General features: G+C 34.1%; 1 protein-coding gene across 3 annotated transcripts in view; it reads left to right on the top strand.

Moving 5' to 3' along the window:
- The window catches only part of PIBF1 (progesterone immunomodulatory binding factor 1), a 198328-nt gene that overhangs the window by 157294 nt on the left and 24202 nt on the right, over positions 1 to 16832 (top strand). For all 3 annotated transcript variants that reach the window (XR_008957897.1, XR_008957898.1, XM_026493397.4), the window contains exons 15-16: positions 6718 to 6848; positions 14146 to 14230. Coding sequence is in view for 1 of the 3 variants with exons in the window: in XM_026493397.4 (XP_026349182.2) it covers positions 6718 to 6848; positions 14146 to 14230 (216 nt within the window). In the remaining 2 variants the exon portion in view is untranslated. The remainder of the gene's footprint in view (positions 1 to 6717; positions 6849 to 14145; positions 14231 to 16832) is intronic.

The following is a 16832-nucleotide window of genomic DNA, read 5'->3' as shown; positions in this document are numbered from 1 at the left end:
TTTTATAGATAATCTAGAAATTCTCTTTTCTCTTTGCTTGATGACACCATTCTCCCTCAGATGTCTTCATCTTACAGCCCTGCCTTGTAGGTGCCCCTCACGTGTCTGCTGCTTTGCTCTGTTCTTACGCATCACTAGTGATTCTCAAATGGTAGTGACTATAAGAATCACCAAAGATTCTTGTTTAATATGTAGGTTTCTAGATCCTGCCCTCAGAGATTGTGATTAAGTAGGTCTGGAATGAAACCCATAAATCTGCATTTTTAACTAGCTCGTCTTTTGACTCTAATAAAAGTGATGCATGGCCACACTTTGAAAAAAATATATATAGTCCTGTGCACTCTGGCTTATGAGGAGATAGTCCATCACATCCATGCTGATTACTCTGAAATATTTAATATCCTACTCAAGAATTTCATCTTATTATCTATTTTTTTCTCCTTTTATCTTGTTAACATCTCCTATTACCATACTTAGATAATCTCAGAATCAGAGCAGGGCTGATAGTCAACTAGCATGCACTTGCTTTTGGTTATTAAAACAAGAAAATATTTGGGGGTGCCTGGGTGGCTTAGTTGGTTGAGTGTCCAGCTCTTGGTTTCAGCTCAGGTCATGATCTTGGGGTCCTGCAATCAATCCCTGCATCAGGTTCCACACTCAGCGCAGAGTCTGCTTGTCCCTTTCCCAACCCATCTGCCCCCCCCCACTTGCCTGAGCACATGCTCACTCTCTCTCTCTCTCAAATAAATAAATAAAATCTAAAAAATTAAACAAAATATTTGCAAGAACACTGTACACAGCTGTTGTCCTAAGCCCCTGCATATCATTCCTGTCTGTCCTGGTGCCTCTCCTGAAATCCCCTGGATCTCCTCACCATCCACCAACAAAGTAGTAATACCTGGGACCACGGAATTTCTCCAGGAACCTGCTCCAGTGCAAAGCTGGCATCTTAATTGGTTGAATTGTATCAGTTAAATATCTCTCCTGTTAAAAGATGATGATATTATTCACAGTGTGAGACACAGGATAAGAAAGTGGTTTTAATGGGAAGGATGGTAAATTCAGGATATAAGATGATTGAAGTGTAGTGTGAAATCTGCTAAAATAGTTGGATGGAGTGGCCTGCAGCAAGTCCAAGATCACAAGAGCTGTGCTTTCCAAATTTGACTGATCATCAGAATCTAAGACTAGCCCTGAAACATTTTGATTCATTGGGCCTGGGGTGGGGCCCAGAAATCACTGTTTTTTAATATTTTCCCCAGTGATCTGATGATTTAACTAGATTTGAGAACTACTCCTATAGATTAAGAACGCAGAGAATTAGTACCAAAGTGTTGCTCCATGTTGGACCTCAAATAGGCATTTTACATTCCATGGCACAACCAAAAAGATCAGATAAGAATATGTGGAATTTTGTTCAAAAACTACCACCAGTACCAGTAAGTATCACTTGTATATAGTTTATTCACAGAAACTAATTCAGTGTTAAATTCTATTCAAAAAAATGCATTTTGTCTCAGGCAAAAAAGAGCTCCATTTCTAGGAGTTTCTTTAAAAATAAACTCCACAAGAAAAAAATCCCACATTTAGGAAAATCACAACAAAATATGGTCACCTTTATATATATATATATATATATTTTTTTTTAAAGATTTTATTTATTTATTCGACAGAGAGAGAGACAGCCAGCGAGAGAGGGAACACAAGCAGGGGGAGTGGGAGAGGAAGAAGCAGGCCCATAGCGGAGGAGCCTGACGTGGGGCTCGATCCCAGAACGCCGGGATCACGCCCTGAGCCGAAGGCAGACGCTTAACCGCTGTGCCACTCAGGCGCCCCCTCCTTTATATATTTTTTTAATTTTAAGAGAAAATATATCATTTCAGATTATCATCCAAGAGTAAGTTAAAATTTGAATCAAAATATGTAATTATGTTTTAATCAGGTGTTGCGTTGCTCTGAATCATATGTACAATTTATTGAAACAAAGGTGGGATAACAATTCTGTAAGATGTTGTGTCATGGGTTTACTCCTGAGTCATTTATTACGTATATGATTCTTGAGTCACTAATTACTAAGGCTTTCCTATAAGGAAAAGATTACTAACAATAGGCAAAGTGAGTGATTGTGTAACTTTTTAAATACTAAGTATTATAGTTACAGAAAGACTTTTTTAGACCATATTAAAGGAATTAAATTCTGTCAAATTACAGTTATTTCAAAAATGGGTATTAGTATCACTTTTCATTGACAGACATGTATTTTCCCTAAGAAATTAAATTTCGAGATTTAAAGTCTTATAAGTTTATAAAGAAATATGTTCGTAAAACTGACAGCACTGTAGTAGTTCTTATTATCCAGAGAGGGAGGAGTTTGTAGTTGTATATTAGAGATACCTTTTGAAAGTAAGGCTTTGGGGGCCCCTAATTTTGTTTATAATACTGAAACCTAACATATGTAATTGCTGTGAGGAAAAAAATGGAACTAAAATAATTAAGACTAATGAGTGCTGTTACACTTTTTATGCAGCTGAATTTAGATCTGATAAGTTTCAAGCATAGCTCATTCTAGACTACAGCTAACTACAATTTATAAGTGCCCTCAGTGCTTCCTTGATGTTGCACCCCAACCACCACCCCCACCCCTGACTATTCTGCACTTTGAAACACAAAGCAACTTGTCAGTTCAGTTTATTCAGTTAAGGTCAGTTCCGTGAAAACAAAGTCAAAGCAATTGTTTGATTTAATTGACTAGTGAAACTGGTTATACAGGTAGGTAGAACTTAGTTTTATTTTTGTCCAGCTGCATATTTGAATGTTCATAAAGTAACTTAGTAGAGTAAGTAATAAGATTCCAGTGACATTGTAATAGATTTAAAAGAATGATTACCAAAGCAAGGAAAGAGGACACTAAAACCCAAACTATAGAAAATATTCATGGTATTTTTTTTCTTTATGGCTTTGCTTTTACTGTAATGAATCATGTCCAAAAAATGAAGTCTTCTTTTCTTTCACTGTTCATTTCCTTTTCTTTGAGGAATTTTTTTCCTGGGCTAATGTAACCAAAAGGAAATTTTCTAATGTAATTTAGTTGAATCATTTAAATAACTTTTACAAAGTAGTCCTCAATCTGCAAGCAGATATTCTCTAACAGCTAGTTGGTCAACCACCTTTTGGATTCTCTTTCCTCCTCACCCACCTCGATCTCATGGCTGATCATTTTAACAGTGATTGTTTCTGCCTTTGGTTCTTCCTGCCTTCCACTATACCCTTCCTACTGTTCTCTACACCTTCAGCTTCTAGGCTGCTAATCACTCATTTCTTTTATGTGAGTAGAAAACCAAAAAATTACAGTTTTGAGAAAAACTAAGAAATTGAAAAAAATATATAAATCATTTCTTGTCCCAGAACTTAGCCTCCATTAAACTTGTTAGGGACTATGAAGGAAAGAAGAAAAAATATTTAAACATATAAAGGCTAGAATTTTATTGTCAAAGAACATTTTAAGATCATAAAGTAGGAATTTTGTAGTGTTTTTGTTCTGTGTAATAAAATACTCCCTTCCCCACCCCTCAGTCTTACAATTGGTATCCACCATTTTTGTAGCGATTGTTCAGTTTTTGCATATCCAACTTTAGAATACTTTTTCTGAGAACTCATTAGGACCCAAGTGTGGGCTTGCTGATACCAACAATGCTGTGTTTAGTCCTAAACTGACCTACACTTTATATTTGCTTAGGAAAAGAGCAAACACAATAAACAAAAAAACTTGTTGGTTGGGTACAGAAGTTAATAAAATCCTTAAGGAGGGAAACTGGGTGGCTCAGTCGGTTAAGCATCTGCCTAAGCCTCAGGTCATGATCCCAGGGTCCTGGGATTAAGCCCTGCATCAGGCTCATGCTCAGCAGGGAGCCTGCTTCTCCCTCTCCCGCTCCCCCTGCTTGTGCTTTCTCTCTGTGTCAAATAAATAAATAAAATCTTCAAAAAATTAATAAAATCATTAAGGAAAGAATTTTGGTCTTATATATCAAGAGCATTACATAGTCCTTAATCTTAGTGTGACTTCTGTCTGAAAAAAATTTCACAAAGAAAACATTAAAGAAAAACTAATAATTTTGAAATCTGTTGCAATATTATACTAGTCAAAAATGGATAGCATCCTAAATGTTTATTACTATAAGCAATGTAATTATGGTACATTGGCTTCCTAGACAGTTTTGTAACCATTAAAATCATATATTAAGATACTCTGAGAGCTTGGGAAAGTAATTATATAAGGTAAAGTGAAATGGCATAATATAAAATTGTACATAGTATACTAGCAATGAGCAATCCAAAAAGAAATTAAGAAAACAATTCCACTTCAATAGCATCAAAAAGAATAAAATGCTTAGAAATAAATTTAGTCAAACAGAAGAAAGATTTGTACACTGAAAACTACAAAACATTGCTGAAGAAATTGAAAAAGACCTAATAAATGGAAAGACATCCCATGATCATGGATTAGAAGACTTAATATTGTTAAGGCGATACTGCCCAAAACAATTTACAGATTCCATGCAATCCCTGTCAACATCCCAACAGCATTTTTTGCAAAAATTAAAAACCCATCCAAAAATTCATATACAATTTCAAGGGACCCTGACTGCCTAAAACAATCCTGAGAAGGAAAAACAAAGTTGGAGAACTCACACTTCCAGATTCTAAAATCACCACAAAGCTATAGTAGTCAAAACAGTGTTGTACTAGCATAAGAACAGATAGATAAGACTAATGGAATAGAATACGGTCTAGAAATAAACCTACATATGTATGGTCAATGGTTTTTTGACAAGATTGCCAAGACCATTCAATGAAGAAAAGACAGTCTTTTCAACAAATGGTAAAACAGGATATCTACATATAAGACATTGAAATTGAACTCATACCTTACACAATATACAAAAATTAATACCAAGTGGATCAAAGACCTAAATTTCAGAGCTAAGAATATAAAACTCATAGAAGAAAACACAGGAGAAAATCTTCGTGATCGTGGGTTTGGGAATTGTTTCTTAAAAATGACACCAAAAGGGGTGCCTGGATGGATCAGTTGGTTGAGTGTCTGCCTTCGGCTCAGGTCATGATCCCAGGGCCCTGGGATCCAGTCCCACGTCAGGCTCCCTGCTCAGCAAGGAGTCTGCTTCTCCCTCTCCCTCTGCCCTTCTCCCCCGCTTGTGTTCTCTCTCTCAAATAAATGAATAAGATCTTTAAAAGAAAAAAAATTCCACCTAAAGTATAGGCAACAAAAGAAAAATCAGGGAAGTTAGACTTCATGAAAATTAAAAACTTTTGTGATCAAAAGACATAATCAAGAGAGTAAAAAGAGAACCCACAGGATGAGAGAAAATAATTGCAAATCATATGTCTAAGAAGGGTTTAATATCCAGAACGTAAAAGAACTACTACAACTCAACAACAAAAAAGCAGACAAACTAATTAAAATACAGGTGAAAGACTTGAATAGATAGATATTTCTCCAAAGAAGATATACAACGGCCGATAGGCACATGAAATAACAGTGTTAGTGAGAATGTGGAGAGATTAGGACCAAGTACATTGTTAATAGGAATGTTAAATGATGCAGCCTCTGTGGAAAACAGTTGCCAGTTCCTCAAAAAGTTAAATATAGAAAAAAAGTTTTCAATTTTCTAGAAAGCTAAATATATAATTACCATATAACCTTGTAGTTTCACTGCACTTCTAGGTAGATACCCAAAGGAATTGAAAGTGGGAACTCAAACAAATATTTATTTATATACCACTACTTGTAGCAACATTAGTTACAGTAGCCAAAAAGTAAAAACAACCCAAATGTTCATCAACAGGTGAATAAACACCCAATGGAATATTATTTAGCCATAGAAAGGAATGGAGTTCTGATACATGGTACAACGTGGATGAACCTTGAAAACATTACATTAATGAAGTAAGCAGACACAAGATGACAAATATATGATTCCCCTTATATATCTAGAGTAGGCAAATTCTTAGAGACAGATAGTAGAATAGAGGTTTCCAGTAGCTGGGGTGTTGCAGGGAATGTTTTTGCTTAATGGATGCTTCCATTTGGGATTGATAAAAATATTCCAGAAAAAGATACTGGTGATGGTTACGCAACGTTGTGAATGTACTTAATGCCACTGAGTTATACACTATAAAATGGTTAAAATGGTAAATTTTATATTTTAACTATAATTTTTTAAAACTTTATTATACATAATGATTTAGCTACAGTTCATCAGTTTTACAAATAAAGATGGAAGGAAATATGAAGACATGAGAAAAATGCTAAATCGTAATATCATTATGTTATTTTGAATAGAAATAAAGCTCAAATAAAAGATTTTTATTTTAGCTAAAAGATATTTATTTAAAGAAGATAAATTTTTTGTTATATTTCTTTTCAAATCAGTAAATGGCAAAACATTTAGGTGGCCCATCCCTAAAATTGGCAACAATTCATATTTTATTTAAAATTGTTCTATTTATGAATTATTATTATAAAGAATAGTTATATTGATTAATAGTTTTTAAAACCTTCCAAGTTACGTAGGAAAAACTTTTCTGAGTAATTCATGTAAGGGAGTTTTGGTGTCCTCTGTCTGTGCTACAGCATTTTGAATAACCTTAGTTTCTTGTAAAATTTTTTAGATTTTCATGAATCTTGTTTTTCTTTAGCTTAACAGGGCCAATTCTCTGTTAAACCAGACTCAGCAACCTTACAGATACCTCATTGAATCCGTGCGTCAGAGAGATTCTAAGATTGATTCGCTGAAGGAGTGTATTACACAACTTGAGAAAGATGTCAGGTAAATTATCTATAAATCTTTCATTTGAATAATTAAGTATAAACATAATACTGCTATCCATGAATTAAGTTTGTAAATTGTGAAGAAAAAAATTTAGATAGTGAACATGGCCTTAAATGTATTTATCTTAGAGAAACTAGGTCACATCACATTAGGTGTTCACATTCCACCTTTTGATCAGAAGTCTTAGCCTGGAAATAACAATGCTATGCTTATTAACAAAGCACTCCACCAACCTCGGACATAAGCAGATATTCTGTCCTTGGTTCCCTAGAATTCTTTAATTGGTTGGGGCTTGACTGAAGGGAGAAGAAGAATATGACCAGATGCCATTTGTGAGTCAAAATGACTTTTTTTAAAGTAGGTTCCACACCAATATGGAGACTAACGTGGGGCTCAGACTCACAACCCTGAGATCAAGACGGGAGCTGAGTTTAAGAGTCAGACACTTAGGGGCGCCTGGGTGGCACAGTTGTTAAACGTCTGCCTTTGGCTCAGGGCGTGATCCCGGCATTATGGGATCGAGCCCCACATCAGGCTCCTCTGCTATGAGCCTGCTTCTTCCTCTCCCACTCCCCCTGCTTGTGTTCCCTCTCTCGCTGGCTGTCTCTCTCTCTCTCTCTGTCAACTAAATAAATAAAATCTTTAAAAAAAAAAAAGAGTCAGACACTTAATCTACTGAGCCATCCGGGCACCCCCAAAATGACTTTTTTTTTAAAGATTTATTTTAGAGAGAGCGTTAGGTAGGGGGAGGTACAGAGCAAAATATATCAAAATCATTTAGAGAACTTTGTAAGAAGTATAAATTCCTGGGCCCTCTCTACAGAGATATTGATTTTTTTTTTTTAAGATTTATTTATTTATTTTAGAGAGAGAGAGAGCAAGCGGGGGGGAAGAGCAGATAGAGAGGGGAAAAGAGTCTCAAGCAGACTCCACATTGAACGGGAACCCCAAGATCATGATCTGAGCCAAAACCAAGAGTTGGATACCTAACCAACTAGGCCACCCAGCCACACCCCCCCCAAAAAATGACTTTTTAAACAGATAAAATATCCACATTTGCTTGGATTCTCTTGACTTTGCCAAGCAATTTTTTAGGCTTTCTTCCTGAGTCTCTACATGAAGTAACCCATGAATTACCTAAATGTAAATAAATCCCTTTCACTTCCTTAAGTTGAAATTGTTTTCTTACATGACACCTTACCCAAAAGACTTGCTCCACTTAATAATCATTCAAATTCTTTACCTTTTCATCTATATAATCATTTTAGTCTTTTAAAGTTGAAGTAAAAGAATGATGTTGTACAGAAAGATGTTTTAACTCATGGATGGTTGATTAGTTGGCTTAGTTATTATTGGATTTTAAGATTGTTAAGAATAATTTAAATAAATTATTAACCAATTCATAAATGTAGAAGCAGAGAATTAGATCGAATAGAAGTTGTTAAATTAAGGAATTGGAAAACAATAAGGAGAATATAGTTATTAAATTCAGATTTCCTAAGGTATATAGCCAAAAGTATACAACTAGTGGTAATTAACTCTAAAGTATGGGTGGGTGTTCTTTTTGATGAATCAGAATAATTACTTTCTCTTGTTTCTACCCCACCAAAATAATTGGTTCAAAATTTTACTCCTGATCTTTAATTTCAGATGATATGATAAAATAATTTTAAATCACATTTATGTTTTAAAATGTCAATATTAAATTTATTTCTGGATTAATTTTAAAGTTAAAAATTATACTTAAAATATATATAACCCACATTAATTCAATTTATTTAATAATAAACCAAATTAAAAAATTATTAATTAAAATAATTCAGTGAATCAATTAAGTAGTTCTGTAAATAGCTATTGGGGGCCATAGAAATTGTTTTATCACTCACTGGGCATTTGGTTTATCTTAAGGAAATTGAAGGGAGAGCCCTAAATAGAACTTTTCTTCCTACATTATATGTTTCTTCCTATATTATATTTGAAATTTTGTATAGAATCTCCTTTTACCTTTTTAGTCTTGGGGCAGGAACATAAAGGCCTGTGGAAAAATTACCTTTCACAGTTACCTTCAAATAAATTTATTTGAATATTTCTTTACTAAGAATTAAGAGCTGAAAATATTTAATATAAAGAAAAATAATAGCTACAGGAGGAAACTATTAAGATGAACAAGTGCAGCCCTAGAGAAATTAATTAACTTGTTATCTAAGAACATACAGTTTTGTGGTAGGGTCAAAATTTGAATCCAAGTCTGTCTGCTTTCTAATTCTGTACTCCTAACCATTATGTTATACTGCCTCCCTATGTTCTATTTTGCATAAGGGATGATTTTTCATTAACTGATATAATTGAGGAAGAGAAGTAAAAAAAAAAAGTATAGAAGAGTGGTTGAAAGTGGAGCATTAATGAATGATAATTGTTGAAGCTAGGTGACAGATACTTGTGGGTTTGTTATATTTTCTTTCTCCTTTTGAAATATTCCAAATAAAGTTATTTTTTAAAAACAGATCTTAAAAGGGAGTACAGGCTCTATGGATAGGTTGCATGGGTCTAAATCTAGCTCAGTACTTAGTTTTGAGTTGGAACCAGTCAGTTAAACTCTTTAAGCCTCCATTGTCCAATAGAACTTTCTGTAATGGTAAAAATACTCCATATTTGCACTGTCCAGTATGGTAGCCACTACCCATATGAAGAACTTAATTTTTAATTTTAATTAAATTAATTTTAATTTTAATTGTCAATTGTGGCCACTTAATGGCTATGTTATTGGACAGTACAGCCAGTTTTCTCATCTGTGAAATGAGAGTGGTACTCTAGTACTCGCAGCACCTAATTCATATAGTTATTCTGAGGATTAAACAATATAATCTTTGTTATATATATAGCATTGTGCCTACACATTATGAATGCTGTATAAATGTTTGCTATTATTAGTATTTATCTTACAGGAAACAAATTTTTATGTTGAAAATTATTTTAAAAGTGAGAAATAACATTTCTCAAAGTATTTTGACTTTTGACAAAAATTAGGATTCCCTTAATAACAGCAGCAGTTATCATAAAAACTATGTCAATTATGAAATTAACTATAAAAATATTTTTGTGCTAAAATCTGAGTCCTTTAAAGCCGTCTATGCTTCATAAATTTACTGTATAAATATTTTAATAGATTCTGAACTAGTATTTCACAGGATATGAAACCTTGTCCTTAATTGAAGCCACTACCTTCTAACGTGAAAAATTAAGGTGCTTTCAGTAGTTTAATTATGGCCTTTGAGATGCTGTTAAATGTACCCTCATGACATGAATGAAACACCATAAAAAACAGCCTAGTGGACAAGTAAGATCCAGCAGTCTGTCTACCATCACTCTTAATCGGAGCCAATGACATTTCAAATGTAGAGGAATATCCTGGGCTTTGAATACATAACAGCCTGGTTTCTTTTGTCATGGTAAATGTACCTGTAAAATACAGATATTGGTGTGAACATCAAGGGTTAGATGTGAAAATTAAATGAAATAACATATATAAAGCTTCCGGCGCATGGGAGAAACTCAGAAATATTACTTTCTTTTGTTCTTCATTAATTTGAAATTTAAACATCAAATGACCCATTCAAAACAATTACTAAGTGATTATGCCTTAAAAAGGCCTATTCCTTTTTGCTAGGTGTTGATTTTAATTATAGGGAATATTTACATGAATTGATTACTTCTTAAATTGAAGTATAGTTGACATACCATATTTTATTAATTTTAGGTGTACAACATAGGGATTAAACATTTATATACGTTACGAAATGCTCACCACAGTGTGGTTACCATCTGTCACCATACAAACTTATTACCGTATTATTGACTGTACTTTTCATCCCCATGACTTATTTATTTTATAGCTGAAAGTTGGTATCACTTAATCACCTTCACCTATTTTGTCCAAACCCCTGCCCCCTCCCCTCTGGCAACCACCAGTTCTCTGTATTTATGAGTCTTTCTGTTTTGTTTGTTGGTTCGTTTGTTTTGTTTTGTAGATTCCACATGTAAGTGAAATCCTGCAGTATATGTCCTTCTCTATCTTATTTCATTTAGTATAATACCATCTAGTTCCCTCCATGTTATTGCAAATGGCAAGATTTTATTCCTTTTTATAGCAGACTAATATTCCTCTGTCTGTATGTGTGTGTGTGTGTGTGTGTGTGTGTGTGTGTGTGTGTGTGTATACACACTACATCTTCTTTATCCATTCATCTATCTATAGGTTGCCTTTTTGTTTTGTTGATGGTTTCCTTTGCTATTTCAAAGCTTTTAATTTGATATAGTCCCAATTATTTATGCTGGTTTTGCTGCCCTTACCTGAGGAGACAGATCCAAAAAAATAATCGCTAAGACCAATGTCCAAGAGTTTATTGCCTGTGTTTTATTTTAGGAGTTTTATGGTTTCAGTTACATGATTACTTTTTAAAATATGTCTCTAGCTTATACAATAAGAGCTCTTTAAGGAACTGAATAATGTTACCATTTTCTTAGAAAATAAAACAATACCACTATACCAAACCCCAACTTGCAAATTTAGTTATTTATATTCAATGTCTAGAAAGGTTAGAGTAAATATGTACCAAAATGAAATCATTATAAACACATTAAAAGCTGGCATTTGAGATATCACTATTAACTACTTTAAGTTCCCCTATCATTAAAGTAATAATCCATTCTAAAAGTAGTACTGTTAAACTCTCCTCTACCAAGTCACAAGAGACAGTGTGAGTTATATAGTTTGATCTATGGCCCAAAAGTGAAGGAAGCACGGAAAGAGAATAATTAGCATAAATTTCTTTTCCGCATTGCCAGTTCTCAGTTTATTCTTAACTAGTAGTTTAAGAAGAAAAAACTACTTAGCCTTGTGAGGCTAAGCCAGGGTATATTGATCCAGGAAGTTAAAGAACAGTGTATCAGGAGTATGTTTTCATATAGCAGGTGACACAGAGCCATAAACATGAATTTCTGAGTAATAATTAACCGTGAATTGAACAGTTATGGGTGTAATATACCCTTCACGATAGATGTGCTTATAAGGAGATTTGTTTTGTAGTTGCTTTATGAGTCACGCATGGAAGCTTTGTATTTTTAAAGGTAAATTTCCACTGTTATGAAATGTGTCTTATGGAGACTAAACTTCGATTGAGTAATTACATACACTGGAAGAACACAGAGTATAATAATCATCATATGCAGCTTTAGAGACCCACGTGTTGAAGGTGGTCTCCCTTGTGGCTTCAGAGCATATTAAAGAGAAGGCTGAGGAGTCTGTACTGTTTGTGATAAACCCGCGTCTTGCAGATAGAACAGAGTTGCTCTGTGAACCAGTTTATCCACCCACCTTTTATTCTATATTATACAGTTATTTTTGCTATTTAAATATGGAATGTTTCCTTTATCCTGGAAAAAATTAAACACTACATATAAAGCATTTCTAACGAATTATCCAGTCAAAATCCTTTATTACATCAACATTCCATTCCTATTGCATACATTTCATTTAAGGGCCTGTTGGTATTTGAAAGTGTGTGTGTGTGCGTGTGTGTGTGTACTGCCTGTGAGTGTGTGTGCGTTTACATGGTATGTGTACGTAACATGTATAATTAACATGTATACATGCATATGAACATTAACACATTTCTGTTCCTCAAAAAATCCTATTCCTGGGTTGTTGGATGTTTATTTTAATTTTAAAAAATATTTCATCTTCAAAGTGATTCTAGCTAACGATAGATTCAAATTCTACAGTTACAAAACTTTTGATCTTTACCATGCTTTGGAGGACTCTGGCAGAATCTGGCACTCGGTTACTTTATATCATTGAGTTCTTTTCAACTCCAAGGCTCAGTAGGCTCTCTGATGCCTGATTCTGAAAGTCAATCTGTTTCTGCTGAGCTGCTAACCCGTATGGCATTTAATTACTATTTTTCTGTGATACCTGTTCTTCATCTAAATTAGTAATACCATATGGCATTTATGTTGTGTTTTATGTGTTCGACTCTTTATTTCATCATTCATTAGGTAATTCATATATCCCTTTGACATACATGAGTATTGTTTTCCACTTTTACAGACTTACCATGGCTTGGTAGGGTGGTGTGTGTGGTGCTTTATACTCCACACCTGAGTCAGTGGCACAGTTGGAAACAGAGTCAGAATTGCATCTTGTCTCTCAGAGGACAAACTATGGTGCTTCCTTGGGAAGTTCAGTTACTAGGAAAAAGGAGAATGTGAGTTTTTTTCCTCATAAGTCCTTGGAGTTACCAGTTCTTTCAGAATACCTACTACTATTCCTTGAATATTAAAAAAACTTCTGCCCGATATTTTAAAAATTGGTGGCTTTCCATTTTCTTAAAGGATAATTTACAGCATCTTACCTATGCAGCAAAACAGTCCTCACTAATTTTACCTTCACAGATTTTGTTTTGATATTTATGGAATTATGTTGTTTTAATTGATTGTTGCTTTTCTTAATTCTTGATGTGGTGCTGAGTAGATTCATTCCAGTGGCTTTCAAAGAGTCTTTCATTTAATGGTTCTAATTAATTTTTATATGATGAGTAATAAAACTCAGACAATACAAAAAAGGCCTCAAATATTTATCTCTTAAAATCTTAATGTTCTTCTATTTAGGCTTCTCACCCTTTCCTGTCAGAAAATAGGTCCTGTCAAAGGCAAATTCACAATGCAGACTTAGAAATGAAAGACCGAACTAAGAATTTGGAGGCAAAAACTGTTTTCTGAAGTTTATCACAGACTGAATATCTGAGTCATTTATCTAACTTAATTATATACCTGGTAATTTAGTACATGGTAAATTATAAAATGCTACTTTTAGTTTTAAGGATAAATGTTTTAACTTGACTCCCTGTGTCTTGAGTTTTAATATTTTGGCCAAACATACTTTTTATATTTTATATGAAGCCCCTTCATCTTTTTTACACTTCAGGAGTTCATAGTCATCTTGAAAACACTAATTTCTGTGCCCCTACTAGGCAGGAAAGGATTCTCAGTACACCTCATTGGCACTGTCGAGTGATTACTAAAAGAAAAAGTCTTCTTAGAAAATAGTTAGCTATTGGTTAAATCAAACATTACAGTGCCTGGTCTGATATCGTTATGGACTATAAATTTAATTTCTCTTTAATTCAAAGAGATTTGTCAGATTTGTCTTTAGCCTTTTGCTATTTACTCTTTATTAGTGAAATTTTACCAACATGATGACTTTTTACATTTTGGTGGTTTTTTTTTTTTTTTTCAGCAATTTAAATAAAGAAAAGTCAGCTTTACTACAGATGAAGAATCAAATGGCATTAGATTTAGAGCAACTTCTAAATCATCGTGAGGTACTTTTTCCATTTTGTCATAATTTTTATTTGAAGCTTTTTATTGTCCATGTTGCATTAAGATTACTGGGTCCCAGTTGTCTTTGTGCATTAATGACTTCTCATGCTTGCATCTCACTGTGATCTGGTCCTTTATATTGAATGTGTGATATACTTTATTATTCTTTATGACTTAATTTTTACTTTACTCTTTGGGTTAATTCTTATTCCTGGAATGCACCTTCTTGTTGACCCCTTATCGCCTTGTTCAATCTCTGTCATTGAATTTCCACATCATTTAAAAATGATTTGTTTTACCTCTTTATCTCACTAGACAGTAAATTTCTTTAGCGAATTTCTGTCTTATTCATCATTGTATTGCCCGTATACTCTTTGTATACCTAGAGTCCACAAAGCATTTTTTGTTGTTGTTCCTCTCAAAAATCTTTTAGAGCTAATATAAAATTCCTCATTTTATAAAAGGAGAAATGAGTTTCAAGTGGCTTGTGTAAAGCCAGTTAGTAACTAAGAGAAAACCCCATTTTTCTTATTTTTTGAGGCAGACTTATTGAAATACAATATACTTACAGTAAAATTCATGCCCTGTTCAGCGTACATTTCTATGATTTTTGACCTACACACCCAATTTGTAACCATCACCGTAGTCAGTATATAGTTTCATCACTTCAGAAAATTTTTCTTCATGCCCCTTTTATATTGACCCTTTTCCCCAGCTCCAGTCCTAGCAACCACTGATCTGTTTTCTATCCCTATAGTTTTGCCTTTTCCAACAAAACATATTATTTTTTCCCAGAATGTTATATAAATGAAATTACTGGTCTTTTCAGACTCCTTTTTCACTTACCATAAAAAAGATTCACACATGTTGTTGCAAATATTAGTCATTTATTCCTTTTTGTTGCTGAGGAATATTCTGTTGTATGGATGTACCAGAGTTTGTTAATCCATTCACCAGTTGATGGACATTTGAGTTGTTTCCATTTGGGGGCCTCTATAAATAATAAAGCTGCTATAAATGATTGTATATGTGTTTTGGTGTAAATGTAAGTTTCCTTTTCTCTTGGTAAATACCCCAGGAGCAGGATTTCTGGGTCCTATGGAGAGTGTATGTTTCACTTTATAAGAAACTGCCAGACTATTTCCCAAAGTGACTGTACCTTTTGCATTCCCATCAGCAATGAATGAGTGCTCCATTTGCCCTGCATCCTCGCCAGCAGTTGGTATTGTGAAGCCTAGTCTTTTAATCCAGTGCATTTTTCCACTGAACTATCAGTGCCTTGTCTTGGCCATGTTTTTACCATTTTGTTATCCTAACAGAGAAAGAAATGCTCAAAACAGATCATTGGTTTATGTGTGTGCTGAAGACATTGTTTCCTAGTCTGGGAAAGATATATCGGGTATTTGGAAAGAAATTATTGGAAGGATCTTATTGAGAGAGATGAAATGGGGAATATTACTGGAAGCAGTGCAAAGGTACATATCCTAGAAGTGGTGTCAAGGGACTTGCAGGGTTGTCTCTGCCTTAGAAATGGTGTATTTTATAAGAGGGGCAAAAGCAATAAGAAGGTATCCCTGGACTAGATTTCAGAGATGACCTTTGCGTAGATAACTAGATCTAACAACAGGTTATATAGATTAGGAAGAGTTTCTCTGAAGATATTTATTCTTTTTCTCTGACTTTGAGGCCTTATCTGCTACCATGTGTGTCCTAAGATTCTGCCCTCAAATAATTGTTTCTTCACTGTGGAAGCCTGATTCATTCACTATGTGGATTTTCACAAATATTTTAAAAATTGAATAAGAAATAGTAACTACAGGGGCACCTGGGTGACTCAGTCAGTTAAGTGTCTGACTCTTGATTTCTACTCAGGTCATGATCTCAGGGTCATGAGATCGAGCCCTGCCTCAGGCTCTGTGCTGAGTGTGGAGCCTACTTAAGATTCCCTCTCTCCCTCTGCCTCTCCTCCCCCCCCCCCCCCCCGCCTCCACTTGCATGCACACTCACATGCACTCTCTCTCAAAAAAAAAAAAAAGGAAAGAAAGAAAGAAATAGTAACTGCAGATGTCCATTCAAGCATACCAACTTTTTTTCATAAAGCTGCATAATAAGTATTTTTTTGGAAGGGCAATTCTCATTTGTTTTTAGAAGATTATGCTAGACTCTAAAAAATATATGAGCAACTTTATATATTTTGTACATGATGCTTGGAATCACATTATTCATGAGTCCAAATAAAAACTAAAGTTCTACTTAGTGGGTTGAGAATTATGTGAGTTTAGAAGGAAATATGTTTAAACATAGAAATTAAGTACTAGCAAGATGAAACTACAGCATGGCATCAAGGAAATTTGCATGGATGCATATCTAATTATCACTTAATTTTCATGCATTTGATAGTATCTTCATTTTGACCATTGTATTTTAATAATCCAACATTGAGATTTTTCTTTATGCCATACATCTAAAGAAAAGAAGCTTTTTTCTTTTCAAAGTAAAATAGAAATTAATGTTTAATAAAACAATGATACAAATTTTTCATGTTTTCCAAGAAACAGTTTAATGCCAACTTGTATAGAGCGTGCAAATACAGAAGCAAAATAA

Source organism: Ursus arctos, unplaced genomic scaffold, assembly GCF_023065955.2.
Source record: "Ursus arctos isolate Adak ecotype North America unplaced genomic scaffold, UrsArc2.0 scaffold_10, whole genome shotgun sequence".
Taxonomy (NCBI): Eukaryota; Metazoa; Chordata; class Mammalia; order Carnivora; family Ursidae; genus Ursus; species Ursus arctos.
Note: the sequence above shows the minus strand (reverse complement) of the source record. Positions and strands in the feature narration are given on the sequence as shown.